The following is an 18,302-nucleotide window of genomic DNA, read 5'->3' as shown; positions in this document are numbered from 1 at the left end:
TGACAGGAAGCGCTTCCCCAGCACTCCATTGGAGTATCAGTCTAATTACGAACTCAAAATCCTGACGTGAATCTTAAACTCCCAACCTACAATATTATATTTTACGAAGTGCTTTGAGATGTTTGTTTTTATATGATAGCAGCTGCATCCATTTAAATGCAAGTTATTATTATTGAAACTGATGCTAGAAGTGGAGAGCCGGTACATTAATAATCGACTGCACTGCTGACACCTTCACCTTGTTAGGCTTTTCTTCCCGTAGGTTCTTTGCTGATTCACAACACGTTAACCAGCACGTTAATCAAAGCCACAGATCTCCCTGCTCAGTCAACACCAAAAAGCCCAATACCTGCATCGTCACTGATTGATGTACAATTAGGAAAGACGTGCACGCCACCTAGTGGAGAACGATTAAAATTCACTACAACAAAGACAAGGGGATAAGCATCCAATACATAAAATAATAATCCTTGCATTTGATATAGCGCCTTATTACGTATTTGAGACGTCTCAAAGCGCTTCACAGAATATACTGAAAATTGACTGTATATTTTGTGGGCGAAACGCGGCAGCCAACTGCACACAGCAGCGTCCCACAAACAGTCTTGGATTGAAGTGACCAATTTTTTTTTAAGCAATCATTACCCCTGGAAAAGCCAATTGTCTAGGAACTGGGTGCCTGCTTACTGCTAGGTAAGGAAGTGAGGAAGCTTGCATGTGGAGTAAGGAAGCTTGCCCAAGGTATCATCTTTCCAGGAATCCAACCCAGGTCTCGCGCTTGCCAGGCGAGTGCCCTAACCACTGAGCTCCAGGACTCCACTGGGGAGCTCCAGGACTCAAAATGTGATCTTAAATTAGAAAGTTTGGAATCTTACAACTGTGAATAAGGAAACCATGGTCCAATTGTGGATACGTTCATGTTTGCTCTTAAACCCATTTAAATAATTTACACGTCTGGTCAGATAGCAGCAAGGGTGTCTGGAGAGACAGTGGAGATCCTAACCCAGTAGAGTAAGGGAAGGAAAAACAGATACATTTGGCATGACTGATCTCTTTTAACAAACCGCCACCAATACATTTTTGGAAGTCTGTAGCTTTTGACTGAGCAAAATATAGTAATTTTACCTCAGCGTCAAATCCAGAAACTTAATGGAAACAGTCTTGTGGAGGAGGAAAAACAAAATTAAATAAAAATTATTACAACACCCAAAATAGCAAATCCAATGCAAAATATAAAACACAAGTAAACTGCAAATCTACTGCTGAGATTCCTCAAATAAAATTTATATTATATATTATATATTTATATATATATATAAAAAAACAGCAGGCTGGCGAGTTACAGCATGCCACGAAAGTACAAATATTTTCACCAATAAAATAACTACTCTGTTGCTTTTGAATACTGTTATTTCAGAAGATGACCTCTAATCTTTCAGTAACAGTTAATAAGTTGGATGTAGTATGGCAAGATACTGGTAAGAGCTACATTAATACGATCTTTGCTTCAAGGAAATATTCCAGAAATTCTGTCCACACAAAATAGGCAGAGAGCCCCAGCAAAGTCCCAAACACTGAGTAGAGATTAAGGTAGGGGAGAAAAATATCCAGTTCATAACAAGCTCTGCTCCTGCTGAGAAGGTGGTCATCGTCTGTGGGAAGAGGAAAAGTTTATGAAATTGTGAGACAGACACTCAAAGGTTCACCAGTTTTATATTACAACATTTAGAAATCTCAAATTGAGTATCCATGTAAAGGTCTGGATAAAATAGAAAACCCCGGGTCTAAATATCTCAGAGCCTGAGATACAACATGCAAAAAAGGCTAAGTTCCAAGCCTGCACGCCACTGATATCTCTACCTTCACCATGTGATGTCAGCACCGCTTCCTGTGTAAGTGACACTTCCTACCCCCAGCACACAGGAAGTGAAATCAGCTGTGACCCAAAAATGTATTTTTTGAACATGTCAAGCGAGGTGGTTGGTGCTGGTAGCTGAGTGTACAGTGCATCCAGGTTAGTGCAGGACCACAGGACGCATGCACACACACATTCTCGCAAGGTTGGCCTGAATCTCTTAATTTCATGGGGATCTGGGACAAACATACATACAATTCCGTTTCCTGAAAAGTTCTAGGCACCAGCCACCCCTCTCTGTGCAACAGCTTCAGTGTAAGGTGTAATATCCCGCCTGAGTACAGGCACCTCTTCACCTTCCCTTCTCCTCCCTATGCAGTGCCCACCAACGAACCCCAAGCCGGCCACACCCCAGTGCTCTGTACCTATGCCGAGACGTGCCGTACATGTCTAGCAGATGGGAACTGGCTAATTCCAGGTTCCAGTCAAACATTTCCAGAATCTTCTGACACTCCCCTCTCGTTTTCAGCCCAAGACAGAAAAGCTGTTCAATCTGAGAAAGAACAGGAGGAAGGGAGTCATCAAACAGATCACATCTTGTTGGAGCAGGAACAGAGCTGAATAACTTGGTATTACATTGCAACACTGATTGCGACATGCAAATATAAAAGATAATTTTACTTGCTAGCTGATAAAATCATGCATCTGTTCACATCACAGGCACTTAAAGGCTTACAGAAATAGCTTGAGTCAGAATTTACCACAATGCAAACATCAGAAGCAGCTCAACAAGGTGAAATCAGTTCAACATGTAACAATCAAAATTGTACTGCTAATAAAGTACCAGTGACAACAAGAAACCCAATGTTTTTCCTGTGTATTTATAAAGAATTTATCTGTAGTTGAACTCCTCTCTGTTCACACTTCAATCCCTGATTGCACCTTCTCACCACTCTTAAAGTTTGGTGTCCATCGCTCAAAGTGAGTGCATTGTTTACCAAACTGCAATTGCTTTTTTTTATTGTTTTTAAAAGAGATATTCTTTAGAATTTAATTATTCCTCCAAAGACTTCTCACAGCATCATTTTCCTTCGAAATCTAAGTGATGAACACAAGCTCCTGATTACCTTGAGGTACTGTATGGCTTTCTGCACATTCCAGCTGTGGTTCTGCAGTGCAGTCTGACATTCTTCTGTTGTCACACCATGAACATTCTCCTGCACCTTAATACACAAATATGTCTCAGTGGCAGATTTATTATTACACATTCCCCAGTGTCCTGGATTAATCTAAAAAANCTATGGTGCTGGATTCTCTCCACCAACAAACTCCTCTCCTCCTTCATTGCCCCCACCCAGGCCGGGTGCCTGGGCAAATAATGCAGGACTGAGTAAATTCTGAATTAACTAAACTTGACCAGAAGCAAGGCACAGTAGGAATATTTCAATGTGCTGTGTGCAGATTGGTTCCCTCATTTATCCACAAAACATGGTCACTCCGTTCGTCACAAGAAGTGATTCCTGTGAAGCACTTTGGACACATCCTCCCAATGTGAAAAGCTCTATTCCAAACGTCAAGGTTATTATTTTTATTATTACAATGGTTAGCAGTATCCTCTGGGCTTGAATCCGCAATCTTCTGATTCAGGAGCAAGAGCAATACGAACTGCTCTGTCAGGTGTTGCAAGATGACCTAATTCAGGGTGGTCTAACTGCTGCGGACCAGATTCAGTATTGAGAAAGGTCTGGGGGCCTCATAAACAATATTTTGTATTTCCCTTCCAGAAAGATAACATTTACACAGCACTTTTTTTTATGCTGGAAGGACATCTCAAAGCGCAATACTTACTATTTTAATTCTGTCTGAAGGTGTAACATTATCTGTCTTGTTACTGAAGCCCTCGAAGCTGGCTCTCTGCAGGCTGTGAGGACATTTTGCAGCTGTGATCTTAGGTCCCATGTTGCTGTTGTTGGATGAGAAGTTGGCTTTGTACTCTGGGTGCTGGACCATAGGCCTCACTGTTGCAGTGGATACAGTCTTTTTTAAGCTGAGTTCATCAACGCTCTCAGCTTCTTTAAAAAATTTCTCATATTTATCCAAATAGAACGGTCTCTCTGGAAGCAAATAATAATGGGTATTGCTAACCTTCTTCCCATCTTTCACAATTGGCAGAATGCAAGGCCCCTTATTGTCTTTTCCTTGTGCCTGAATTACCTTGGGCGAAGCATATTTGGGGTCAGAGGCAAAGCTCTGGGTAGTAGGCATCAACTTGCTGGGAGATGTTGAGAGGTAGGGGCCTACAGTTAACATTGCTGCGGAACACGTAGCTACCCTCTGTTGAGGTAAATTGATGGGAAGTCCCATGGGACTTGGAGTTCTTGAGGATGGCTGGGACAAGGGATCCCTAGGAGGAATTTGTGGAGGCTTGTCCTCCTCACCTCCAGATGCAGGGGACATTTCACCAGACCATCGTCCCAGCTCATTTCTCCTTAGTGGCCGAGGGGGGATGGGAATTCGTGGTGGGATCTGAGGTTTATCATCACAAATGGTAGGCGATACACTTGTTGATAAGGAGACAGGGCTTGATGTAGGTGCTGGTGATGAAATAACGGGGACGTTGAGTCTCTTCATGCATTCCTGTTGAAGCTCCTCAAATATCTCAGTAGACTGGGAGAAGTTGCTCTGTCTGCCCTGCCTGGGCTGCAGGAACAAATTATCCTCCACTTTGAGCTTCCCCATACCATCTGGGTCATGAACAAAACCCTGATTTGTTTCTTTTGGGTCTTTGTTTTTTGGCAGATGAACAGTTCCATATTTCGACACTTCTCCAAGTAACACAGTATCAGGACTGGTAATAGAGGAGACTTCAAAATCTTCTTCATCCTGGGCAACATCATCATAGGCAGGAGGTGGAGGTAGGGGCTTGGAATCCCAATCAACTATAGGGACAGGGTACAGAGGCCTGGGTAAGGTCCTGGTTGGACTCTGGGGTGGTGTCCTATCCAGCAGGGAATAAGAATCCAATACAAGCTTGGCTAGTGTGGGAATAGTGGTTTCCAACACTGGGGATGGAGTCTGACTTGCCAGTTCATCTCCAAAGTCGATGAGAGCCACATCATTGATCATGTGGCCTGCGAATTTACTCACATCACAAGGCTTCTCACCCATCTTTGTGGCATAAACACGGGCAGCAGGTTTGTTGACCTTCAAAGTCTTCATTGGGCCCGGTTTCTTCAGGCTGAGTCTTTTTAAAGGCGTGGAGGCCACAACTTCTTCATCGATCACAGGGTCATAGATGGGCTCTGGAATACATACAGGATCAGAATTAGTCATTTGAATATTTACAAACCAAACAATCGTTCATTCGTTCCAAACATATTCCATTAGCATTTAGACTGTGTGTACTTGTTCAAAGTTCATTTTGATATACTTTGCAGGCATGAATGTGATGTGAGTTGCGATTTAAACAGAGAAGGAAAATGCAAAATGGTTGGACTTATGACTGACGGCCTGTCACCATTACCATTTCTCATCTATGCAGTCATAAAACTCTAATAATTAATGAAAGCGTATGGCACCTTAAAGGTTTTCATCAAAATTCCCCTTGGTAAATGCACTACCCAATGAGGAACAGAGACATACACACCAGGTTCAATGCTCAATCCATGTTGAGTTAGTTGATTATAACCAGGTACAGTGGCAGATGTGCTAAAATTTCCTTAATAAACCTCAGTCGACATCGGAAAAATCAGCCCTGTTCTGGACATTATTCAGTGCCCCCCGTCAGAAAGTGTGTTAAGATTCAGCTGGGAAGCCCCTCTAGTTGCACAGAATAAAATCACAAATGAAGAATAGTCACTTCTGCATGTTCTTAGATGGATATTGGTGGAACTGCACTGTAGTGACAAGAGAGGGGGGAAAGAGATATTGACGGGATCAAAAAATATACAAACATGGAAGAATTTGGATTTTTAAGTTGAAGTAGTGCGATTTGCGATTTTACCAAGTTTTTACCAAGTGCAGATGGATTGTTTATTTGAGGCAAGTTATTTCTCCAATCCATTCTGCTTTGAATCATATAAAGCACATTGTATTTTTTATTCACAGATCCAAGGGAAGGCTTATCAAGCAACAGTAATAAGCTTAACTGTAGTATGATTGAAGTCGGTTAAACTCTCCTCATTAATCTCCTTCAGTGAACCTATTATGTAACATTCCACTGAAAAATAAATTACTTCTTGAATAATATTCTAATAACTGGAAAAAAAAGATTTTATCACCTATATTCCGACATGGGTCTTCCAACTCAACACTAGCCTCGCATTACAGTGCAATACAGTATTCTGCAAAGATCAATCATCATACAATGTAGAAAAGAAATTACTGAAGAGCAGCCATTTGTTATCAGATCACAAATCCAGCTGGTTGCATGTTCAAAAAGACCACACTCTGCAGATACATCAACTAAAGTGCATTTATTGTCTATCACTGTGGTGTCATCAAGACTGACCACCTGAATTATATGCTGCAACAGTGGGACGGATGTCCAAGTCCCTTGAACATTTGAAACTGGCAGATGATTGAGAACCTCCAAATCAATGTGTCCCCACATTCTGCAGATAAAGGCAGATTTCTTTGCTTGGAGCAGATAACCCAGGCGATTAATACGTGCAAAATACAACCTTCCATCACATTTTCCTTCAGTGTGACTTGGAGCATGTGAAAGGTGAAATTCGGTACATAAAAGTAGTATATTTATAGGGAATTCTAGATGTTCAACATTCAATTATTAAGAAATACTAAAATTCCTTTATTTGCTTGGAATAAGTTTTGAAGGATCTATGCTTATAGAGTGGTGTTGGTGGGTTGGGTGATCTGTTTCTGGAATTATACAAATTTGGAATAAATCTGTATGGCATCATAACATCAATGGAACTCCGCTCATTTTGTGGCTTGACAGACATCCAGCACTTGAAACATCTGCCAGGTCCTCAGTTATAATCAATTAAATAGTCAAGGAAGTGGAATGAAATGGTGGAGTATGGTAATGAGGAAGGTACGTGATAAACTAAAGGTGTTGAAATTTTAAAAATAAAATCACAAATGGGCAACATACACACAACACATGCAGCTCATCTCAGAGTCAGGTTAGTTAACCATCATAATTAGGGAAAACTGCACAGAAATCTCTTACAATTGAAATCACACCAAGCTATGTGATACTGTGTCGCAAACAAATCCTTAACAGCAGTACAGAAGTAAATAAACATCTGACTTTTTAAGCTTTGCGGGTCTAAAATTCCTGTGGTTTCATTATAAATCAGTTAGAAGAATTGAAGCCCAAAGCGTACATTATGGTTTACACGCCTTTTACATTAGGATGACGGTTCAAAGTGCTTGACAACACCAGCTGGAAACCCGAGCTAAGGGTGGGAGCCAACAGGGGAGGGGAAAGATGACTGTAAACACAGCTTAGAATGGGGAATATTCACATCTAGTAAATCAAGTCTAGGAGACAAAAGTTGTTTTGTACTTGATATTACAATTGGAAAAACTGTGATCATTTTTCAGTTGAAGTTGAACAATGTGCATGGGACTAATTATTCAAACAATGAATTGTAAGTATTGTTTATTCAAAGGATTCAAAAATAGATCCACACTGATCCGCACAGCAAAACCTAAGCATATTGATACATCAAGAAAGCAAAAGTAGGAGGCACATATACTCCATGGCCAAGATAGAATTGGCCAAGAAGGAAGATGAAAGAAATAGTTGATTTGTTCCTCACCATGTCCAGCATTGTGAGGCAGTAAGAAATGAGGCAAACAAATGCCAGGTTAGCAAACTAAGTCAGCGAGTTAAGATCCCAAGGCCATGCCAAGCTGCACAGTGTTCCAGTTAAGCTGCAGCTGAAACATTATATTTCTGGTTGCTGCAACTGAAAAAGGCAACCCAGCAACTAGAGGCAGTGCAAAGGGGAGCAAGATGGCTGATCTCCAGGGTTACAGGGATGAGTTGAGAATTGGTTCTTTACGTTTCCAATACACAGTCATAGCCTGGTGGTCTGGGAAGTGACAGTATTAGCTATTCAGAGTGGCTCTCTCATTTCTGTGCAGATTCCCTCCCATTACACACAGCAATCCATGCCTCCAGCAAGACAACACAAGATACCTTTGAAAAGAGGGGCTAGAATGGAACACAGTGGGCAGGAACACCTTTTAAATCGGAGCGAGCTCCGCAACTTACTCTTGCTGAGGGCAGACGGCTGAGGGGGGCGTGGAGGTGGCTCCTCTGCAAACGTGAAAAGAAGAAACAGAACAGGAAAAGAAGCCAAATCTATTAGCACAGTGATACCTCAGCACACTCGGACTATATAATTATGGAACCCTTAAAATGACAAGCAGAATCTTGTGTCAAAATAGTGACAACATATTTTACATTGCAGCGTTTTTCTGCAATGTTCTCTTCTGCTCTGACCGCACAGTACTAACGTTCAGAACTACAAGCTGTTGGGTTGCTTCTTTTAAAAAAACACACGTTTTTAAACACTGTCTCAATACACCACTCTAAACATCACCTCCATCAAACTATGCCATGATATTTATCCAACACTCAGCAACCACAGAAACACCTTTAAAGCATTAGCAGAATACAATACACGAGGGGTAGCCACTTAAAACTAAATTCAACATAACTAGATTTGCATCTGTGTTACATGCATACATTAGAGGGTTGTTACTGTGTTGTTCTCTGGAGCAGTGAATATGCTGTGCAAATACAGCACAAGCAGGGTGAATGAAGTAGAGAAAGTATCAGCACAGCCTGGGATATTTTCCCTTACTTTTTGTCCTTCCTGGGAGCTGGGTTGGCCTGGTCATCTTCAAATCAAGTCCAAGCACATCTGGTGGATCCATGGGGTTACCTAGGTATAGCCTGTGAGAAGATAAACCAAATACCATAAAAATAAACATAGGTCCCAATAACCATTTGCTGTATGATTGAAGATGTCTTCATTTCCATATACTTCCAAGCTCTCCCTTTTATTTAATACAGCAAGATTCACACACACTTTTGTTGTAAAAAGCAAAGAATGAATCACATTCAACACACACTAATTAGAAAGCAAATTGTACTGGAGTCCAGCTGCTGAGATTACCTTGTTTTCAGTGCACACAAATTCACGTTGCTGCAGTATAAATGCAGTTGATAAAAGGAGATTTGGGCTCTGAGGTAAAATGGTTCCTTAAAATCCCTAAGGTGCTTCAACAGACTAAGCCAATAGACTTTTATGGTACCATTTTTTAATCTCAATATTAAAAAAACACTGATACCAGAGAATTGAGCAAATGGAAATCATTCCTCAGCCTAGTCCACAGAGAACAATCTCATAAACACTTCACAACTGGATGTGCTAAAGCCTCATTTCCAACATATACTCAAGGGCATAAATGTACATTACAGGTTTTGTGGAAACTGTAGCTGCATACCTTAACAACCTCAATAATTCTGTAAGTTTTGATAACACTGCATGTTAAGCAATGGCAGAGGACTTAAGTTGGGTTGGTAGTCAGAGTCTGAGGAATCTATTCTCTGTAGAAACTTGTGTGAAGAAGCTGGGATTTTCTTGTACCCAAGGTTTCTATGGCTCTGAGAGATTGTTGATAGCTGCATATTTAGGGATCACATTTAGATAATATGTTATATTATTAGATATGTTAACTAAGAAGGCAAAGGATTCCCCAAGAATAGACAACTTTGGTTGCTTGACTTTCCACTATCTAGCCAGCAGAGGGCTTCAGTAATGTATAACAGCTAGTTTTAAGATTTCTGTTTAGTTTTGGGAGTTATTAGCCTCCAATCCCACGGCGCTATTTTGAAAAGATCAGGGAGTTCTCCCTGTGTACTGACCAATATTTCTCTCTCGTCCAAATTAACTAAAACGCGAGAAAAAAAAAAAGTTTTTCATCTTGTTGCTGTTTGACTGGTGAAAATTAGCTGCCTTGTTTGCCTTCATAACAGTCACAGCAATTCACACTAACTCGCAGTGCTTTACGAAGTTATCAGGCACTGCAGCATATGCAAGGATTACTGCTGGTGTTACGTACTCGTCTATTTTGTCGGGGAAGCCCCAGCAGCACTCTGGCTTGGTGTCTCCATGGCCCGTGTGAATAAAGCTGTTCTTGAGTGGATGGCTGATGTCATGAGCTGACAAGCCTGCAACGGACGTCACTGTGTTTCGTGGGAACTGTCCCACCTTCAGCGTGCGCTTGTTCTGACCCCTCCACCAATAATTTTCAGCCCTGCAAGAAGGGAGGTAAAAATGCTTAGTAAAGTAGCAAAATCTTAGCACTACCTGGATGGCAGGCAGCTGTGGCAGCCGAGCTCCGGGCTTTATCACTCCTCTGTTTTGTCCTACTCATATATTATATTAATATGCTGTATTGCTTTCATATTGTATTAATGTGCTCTACTTTTCAGTAAAAGAAGTACAAGGTCAAGTTTCCAAAGTGGGAAAAATATTTTAATTATAGCAGTTATTGAAGGTGAAAGGATATATTTTTGGATTTTATGCTTCAATTTGGATGCTGTATTTGATGGTCCTACTCGTATTGGTGGAGGGCATGAATTACATGTATAATTAGAACTCTGATTAACAGATGTTAGATTTTCAAAGTTGTTAAGGGTTGTTTAAACCTTAACGTTTGAGGAAGGGAGAATCAATTGAAACATCCACTGTGTTAATACAGCGATAATGATTCTGCTTCGGAAACTAGACTGAAGGGGTTTTGGGTTAGAGCAATATTCACTTCCAGATCTAACACTTGACCCCAATTGATACTACAAGCTTTGCAAGCAGTTCAGAGTAAAAAACATTTGGATACAATTTGATGGTTTTCCGATCTTGGCCTACTAACTTTCTGATGGTCTTTGAATGGTTTATTAATAGAAGTAGAAATATTCATTGCAAATTCTGCTTCCGATTCTCTATTCTGCTTTGCTAGACAAAATATTTTATGATGATTAATAGGTTGCAGGTTAGATTCCATTCTGTGCTGAATTAATTGTAAGGACAGTTAGAGTTGTTCCATGCTCCTGAATTAGGGAGGTAGAGCATAAATCAGAAAAGATTTCCATTCCCAAATCACTATTAGATTGAGGGTGTGTGTGTGGACAATGCGCAAAGACAGTTCAATTATGATACACTCCACTGTTGAATAACTTGTTGCCACCTATGGTCCAGGACACTCACATATGGCAACTTGGATTAAGATTGAGGTAGCAAACCACAGTGTACAAGTATCTCATTATGAGTCAGTGCCTTCAGGAGGGAAGGAAAATATGAGTCGGGGAAAGACAGAAATCAAATATTTTCTCTGTAAATTTGTCCCCTTCTCTAATAAAGATAATCCTTGCATTTGATATAGCGTCTTTCACTTCAAGAGATTCAAGGATTAACTGGAAAGTGGAGTGACCATGTATTTTGCAGGCAATCATAGCAGCCAATTTTCCCACACAGCAACATGCCACAAACAGCCACGGAATGAAGGAACATTTCAGGAATGAAAGCAGCCTCACTGCGAATAAAAATGTAATAACCAATAACTTTACCAGGATATCATATGTCAAGCTAATAAATCAAAAGCATCACCAATGAACCCATCTGGTCCTCACCCGAAGAGGAAACTTCTATGCACTCTTAACGTGTTAAGACCATATATTCTTTAAATTAAAATCAAAATTTAGCCTCAACCTTTTCTACTGTTTCCCTTATAAAGAACCGGATTCCAAATTGAAGACTGAATTTAGGAATATCCACAATTCTACGAAATCTTAAATGCTAAGATATTTGATTTAACACTTCATAGCTTCCACACACAGCTATTACTGGATGTCATCTGCCAAGTGTAGTCTATTGACTATTCTCCTTGGGGAGAAGGTAAATGGGGTCTCCTAGGAGCTGATTCCACAGATTGACGTACGTAAAGAAATGGTTAGTCACTTGAAATTAGACCTGGAGAGACAATTCTTCCCCGATTCCTTTATCTTTTAACTATTCCAGGACCACTTCTGGTTCCTGAAGTGTAAAACGTTGGGCAGCTTGCTCTTTACAGGGCACACATGAGAGGCTCTGAGGTGTGACATTGCATCAAAATCATTCTAGAGAGCAGAAAACCCATCCTGTGGTGTTGGTCGTGCACACGTACCTGCCTTCGATGATCGTGATGACATCGTCCACCTGAATCTGCAGTTTATCTGGCTCCGTGACCTCTTGCAATGCTCGCATGTCTGTGGACTGGGCCTGCACCAATACATATCCGTGAGCATCGTGGACAGCAAACCCTATTGCCCTGACACCTTGCAATCAACGGTGGCTGATAATGTACAGGAAAGGTGGAATGTACAAATATAGCATAATGCATGCAGAATATCCCATATCTGTCCCTGTCTTCTCTGCACGCACACACACACATACACACGTGCCAAGCTCCTGATGGGCGCTGATTGGGAGTTACACAGAATCTCCCAGCTGCTTGGACAGCTTTCTGAGCTGGCTCCTGGCCTGGAAACTTTGCAGGGAGTGGAGGACCATAAAAAGATATATAGTAGCCTAACATCTAATGAGATGAAAATCTCCTTGGTGAACTCGTTACAAAATGAACGCCATGCCATATACTCGAAGCTTTTATCAATTCATAACTAAATTTACATCTCAGTCAAAGCAGTTACAGGCCAGACAACTAGTTATTAAGGAACTTTATTTTGCATGTAATCATGCTGTACTTAGCCCTACAAATACTTTGTGGGGCAGTGCACAAGTCTCTAAACCCGGCCGGTGTAACTCACCTCAATCAGGAAGTCTCGCAGCGCCACAAACGTGGGGCGGTCGTCAGGTTTGTGTGCCCAGCATTGAAGCATCACATTGTAAATATCTTGGGGACAGTCTTCAGGTCGCTGCAACCTCTCTCCCTCCTTATCTATCTTATGCAGGATCTGCGAAAGAAAAGTATTTTAGCCTAATTTTCTAACTCAGAGGATAGCAATAATAATCCTTACATTTGATACGGCGCCTTATCACTTCGTCGAGACGTCTCAAAGCACTTCACAGAATACGCTGTAAAGTGTAGTGACTGTGTGTTTTGTGAGCGAAATGCGGCAGCCAATTGTGCACAGCGGTGTCCCACAAACAGTCGTGAATTGAGTGACCACATTGTTATAATTTTGGAGGGATTATTACCCTCGGAAAGCAATCTGCCAATCGACTAACAAAGGGGTTCCTACTTCCGGCTAGGTAAACAAGAGCGTGTATGTGGAGTCAGGAAACTTGCCTAAGGATAAGACCTCTATGCAAATGTACACATGTAGTGCACAGACATTAAAGACAAGCACAAACATAGATATTAAAAACAAGCACAGACACAGATATTAAAGACAAAAGTGTCAAAACATTTGATTAGACAAAAATACATCCCTGTGAGTCAGCCCATATCGTCGGGTTTCAGGAATCATTCCTCATTATGAAGGAAACTATTCCACCATGTCTGTATGAAGACTGAAAGCACTATATTGCATGAGATTTTGTCTACTTATGGAAAAAGTTACTGAAAAACCAGTTTAAAAAAATGCAAGTGAACCCAAAGGTTAAACACACGCAACCACTCTCACCGTACGTCACAAACATACATATAAAGCTTTCCCTTTTACACTCCAGTACCTGACTCCCGTTCAGCCCTATCCAAGGTTCCTGTCCGTATGTAAACATCTCCCACAGCGTGACGCCAAACATCCAGGTGTCACTGGCATGTGAGAATGTACGAGTCTTCAAACTTTCAGGAGCACACCTGTGAGAGCAGAGAAAACAAACACATGCTGTGCTTAACAGAACTGTGGGTATACAGGGGCTTGAGCTTCTGGTTAAAAAAAAACGTAATAAGGTTTCCCTCTCCTGATCACTCACTGTACATTGACTGCTGCTCAGCTGGAACACATGCTTGTGAACAGCCTGGGCACACGTGTGAATGGCCACATGGTGAGCTAGTGGATTGAAGCCAACACCAACAGAGGCACCAGCATCAGCCAGCACCTTCATCAGGAATGAAATTGACCAAAATAAACCTCATGTCTATGCTTAGTCGCTCTGACTACACAGCACTGTCTTTTAGTTCAATGAATGTTTCCAGACGTACCAAGCAAAGGGAACTTTGCGATGCTCCTGCATCACATAATGATCATCATTCTGCGGAAGGGCCCTCATGAGTCCAAAATCCCCGATCTTCACTAAGTCGTTCGAGGCTAGTAAGATATTCCTTGCTGCCAGGTCTCGGTGAATGAAGCGTTTAGACTCTAGGTATGCCATGCCATTTGCTATCTGGATTGCATATTGACACAGTGTTGAGATGAGGAAGTAACCCTGGTTCTTCCTCAAACGGTCTAGCAGAGAGCCTAGAGGAGCCAATTCAGTAACCTGCAGAAATTAAATTGATTATTACTTTTAAATAGTAACAAACATTAACTTAATAGTAAGCACGCTTGTGATAGAACCTCATTTTGTAATAGGGGAATGTCTTGCAAAGGAGCTGGCCATAGGAGGAGTGGACTCGAGCTAGTAAAAAGCTGGCGTTGTAGGGCTTTGCCTAAGGGCTCAGTAGGTAAACATAAGCCTTAATCTGATACTAGCCAAAGAATTGGAAGGTCCTCAGTTCCAATCCTGGTCTAAAAGGATTTAGAGGATCTCAGCCAAGGTAGCAGGGTAGATATTACACATTGTACAACACAGAAATAGCCCATTTGGCCCAACTAGTCCTTGTATTATTTATACTCCACATGCAGTCTCCAGACTGAGGAGGGGAGAATGGGGAGGGAGTGGAGAGAATCAGGGTTTCATCTCAGTATCCAGTCATCCTGGCTGGAGAGTATGGGTGTCTGGATGTATGTCAGGTGAAAGCAGGATCAGACTCAGCTGTGATGCTGTGGTCAAGTAACTTACCAACACTCAAGGTCTCAATTCACAAATGAAAAATGACCACTTAGGCAATATACGGGAGATCTTCAAAACCAGACCTCAGCAACACCTTCAGGAGGAGATGGTGAATTTGGATAAAAAAAGACATTCATTTCACATGGAAATCTAACTTGAGCAATGATATGATCTTTAATCAGAGAGGGCACAATAGGTTTCGATTCGGCTGGCATGGTTGATAAGATACACTCAGGTTAGACATAGGAGCAAACATCAGGACTAGCTCAAGACAGAACAGAGCCAGGAGGAATGGCACTGTCAGTCAGTGTACATTGGGGAAAATGTTTCTTAACCGGCATTCATAATGCCTCTGGCAGGAAAAAAGGCTACTCTCTAGAGAAGAGGATCCACTGAGGTGACCTAATATAGGCTTTCAGTTTACAAAGGGCATTGACAAAGATACGTTAGACAAGTTGCTCACAAGTTAAAAAAATTAAAAAGTTGTAAAGCAGGCAATGAAATCTCGTGGAACTCTTCTTTACATAGAGGGGAATTGGCATGTGGAACATGTTACTAGGGAAGCTACTAGAACAGTACATTTGGATTCAAAAAGTAATAGATGTTGCTGGAGAGATTGAAGGCTAGTAGGTTCAGAACTATCGAAAAGGGAGAGACTTGTTGGGACAGATGGCGTATTCTGTTCCTATTCCTAAAGACCCTTAAGACAGAACTGCCAGGAAAGTTTCTTTATAACCCACTTACCATTTTCATGGGATGGGTGAGTACAACACCATACAGGCGAATGAGGTTGAGATGATCCAGAGAATGCATGGCATTGACTTCACGGATAAAGTCATCCAAAGCATCAGGCTGATTTAACACGTCTGTTTTCAAGCATTTCACTGCCACATTCAGCTGCAAAGAGAAATCAAGTTTGATTTAGTTCAAGTGGTCACTGAGGAGAAAGAGGTCATCGAAGTGAAGCTAGGAGTCTTGATCAATTCTTTCCTCACCAGCTCAAAATTGTGAGGCAACTTTTAACACCCTTAATACTGTTCAGCTCTGATCAGGCAGCTCAGTAAAAGCCGAACATCAGAACTTTCCAGCCTGGATGGTTCAGCCACTCACCAGATAAACAAATTGAGTTAAATGATTTTAACTGAAAATTTCCTCAGCTGGTGAGCAGTGCAACAGTTGAAGTAAATAATGTTGCTGTAGCAAGAGCAGACTGACAATGGTCTATCAGGAGACAGCAAGTCTTGCTCTCCCTATCTGCTGACTCAGCACAGATAGTGTTTAACAAGATCTTAATTACAGATTCCGCCAACACCTCGAGCCTCTTCAAATATAATCACTCCCTGGTATCCCCATTGTGGAATGACAAAGTTATACAAGCTCTATCCCATTTCAAGCAACATGAGTTGAGGGTCATTTAATTCAAAGTTTGCCATCAGTAGAAGAAGGGGATTAAAATGAGCATCTTATTCACTTACAATTTTTCCTGCAGGAGTCTGCCATTCGCCACGCTTCACAACTCCAAAGGAGCCGTCGCCCAGCTTCTCTTGAAGAGTCAGGTCCCTCTCGCTGATCAGGCAGGTCAATGTCTGGTTCCCTTCAGGTGGCGGAGTCATCGAGCGTTTTCGGAACGTGGTCCCTGGTTGAGGTTGGAACTCAGATTCAGGGCGCTTGCCACTAAACACCTGGACGTGTACAAACACAACAGAGGTAAAAGCCCAGTCTCCTCAAACCAATTCAATCTGTAGATGACAATGCTGAGGTGAGAACCAACTATCACAACTTAGCAATTCCCAGTCAGATATAGTAGTCAAATACATGGCTGCCTTCACACTGTGTCCATAATGTCCCTTAACTCAAATCTCAGAAAGATAACCCTCACCGAACCAGTGTGGTATTTCCATTTCTTACACTAGGCATTTTTGAAGTTGTTTTAAGCGAGATGTGTCAGTGCTGCTCCAAATTTTATTTTTTTTGAAAAAATAACATTCAGCAAGTCATTTGTACTAGATGGCATTTGGTAATTGGATTACTATGCGCTCAGCAGGAAGGTTCCATATTCAATCCCCAGTCGGTGTTTAATTAACTGATTTCAACAAGGGCAGTAGGGGTGATACAAAGTGCCGCAACACTCTTAAGGGGGAAGGAGGTACTGTGCTCATTCTTGGTCGTTATCCAGTGGCTCCTGCAGGAAACTACATGTTGGTCTCCAGCATTGACAGATTAAGGCCTAATTGTGAGATTGCCCCCTGTGATTTAATAGCTTGTTGACACTCGCTGTCTGGCCTCACTTAAAAAGACTTGGATGAGGTACCATGAAGCAGCAAAGACTTATGGAAACATTCAAGCATTAATCACGCCTTCATCAGCATATATGAAAGAGAAAAATATTATTATGAAGAGCATCTTACTTTATAATTGAAGGTGCTGAAATAGTGCAATTGTCATGTACTTTAACACAATGTAGAATATAATAGCAACTGAAACACCAAAGTAATAATTTCATACAACTGCACAATCATAAATATACTGCAAGAAAAACAGTCTTTTGACTACTGTCACCCTGGGCTCAGAGATTGCCAAATGCTGGTTAGGTCAGGTTTCCAATTTATATTGGCTGCACCAAGGTTCAACTTGGAGTTTGTGGTTTAGACACAAGGAGGTGCCAGGCACATGCTTTCCTATCTCCTGCCAACAGTCACAACCATCTACACTGTACCTGGGTACAGTGAGCTTTGGAAATCTATATCAGTTCTCAGTGCTATGCGACAAAATAATATGGTGCGTTCTTAGTTTTCTAATAACTATATACTATATTCCTTATCCCCGCCTTACATTCAACTTGTATAACTAATCTTCACTAAAAAGATCTGATAAACTAAGCGAGACTACAGACAGCTTAAAGCAAGTTAGTGGCTCCTTTAAATGTCTTCTTAGCCAAAGAATTTCCCAAGATTCTCACATAGTTTTGAGGATAAAAGCGAAGGCTGTGTTAGTTACAGAGAGACTATGAACTTCCAATAGATCAGTACCAGGACCTTGAGCTGTTGATCACACCTTCTGACGTCGCTGCCAAACGCAGATATTTACACGTATAATTTTAGAGGTTACTTAATCCTGGATTTCCTGTTTGTTTGTGCTCCTGGCAGAGAAAGGGCGGAGGTTCCAGTCAAGGATCTGCAGCAGTTCTGAGCCAAACAGGATAAAAGAGAAGCACTGGAGTTCATTACAGCACTGGGTACAACAGCTGATAACTAAGCTGCTGTGATTTATGGGAATTTCAGAAGCAGCAAGCACAAGACTAGAGTCTGCTTTCCTTACATCCTAACATGTTCACCGTTCTCCAAGGAAATCATGTCCAATAGATTCCTAACTTCCGCAAACAATCAAAGATCTTGATCAGCAGTGACTTTACCAACTGACCCATGGGGTGGGTGGATAAGGGAGAGGAACAGCTGGGTTTTTGGGAAAGC

General features: G+C 41.5%; 1 protein-coding gene across 1 annotated transcript in view; it reads right to left on the bottom strand.

Annotated features, from left to right (window-relative positions):
- Positions 1 to 779: 779 nt before the first annotated feature.
- tnk2b (tyrosine kinase, non-receptor, 2b) overlaps positions 780 to 18,302 on the bottom strand; it is a 31,990-nt gene continuing 14,467 nt past the window's right edge. Inside the window, 13 exon segments of the mRNA XM_007900565.2 lie at positions 780 to 1,652; positions 2,281 to 2,408; positions 2,983 to 3,078; positions 3,704 to 5,157; positions 8,103 to 8,147; positions 8,698 to 8,789; positions 9,962 to 10,156; positions 12,062 to 12,156; positions 12,702 to 12,848; positions 13,570 to 13,696; positions 14,042 to 14,319; positions 15,577 to 15,729; positions 16,308 to 16,514. Of these exon segments, the coding sequence (XP_007898756.2) occupies positions 1,646 to 1,652; positions 2,281 to 2,408; positions 2,983 to 3,078; positions 3,704 to 5,157; positions 8,103 to 8,147; positions 8,698 to 8,789; positions 9,962 to 10,156; positions 12,062 to 12,156; positions 12,702 to 12,848; positions 13,570 to 13,696; positions 14,042 to 14,319; positions 15,577 to 15,729; positions 16,308 to 16,514 (3,024 nt within the window). The 3' untranslated portion in view covers positions 780 to 1,645.

Source organism: Callorhinchus milii, unplaced genomic scaffold (genome assembly GCF_018977255.1).
Source record: "Callorhinchus milii isolate IMCB2004 unplaced genomic scaffold, IMCB_Cmil_1.0 Scaffold11, whole genome shotgun sequence".
Taxonomy (NCBI): Eukaryota; Metazoa; Chordata; class Chondrichthyes; order Chimaeriformes; family Callorhinchidae; genus Callorhinchus; species Callorhinchus milii.
Note: the sequence above shows the minus strand (reverse complement) of the source record. Positions and strands in the feature narration are given on the sequence as shown.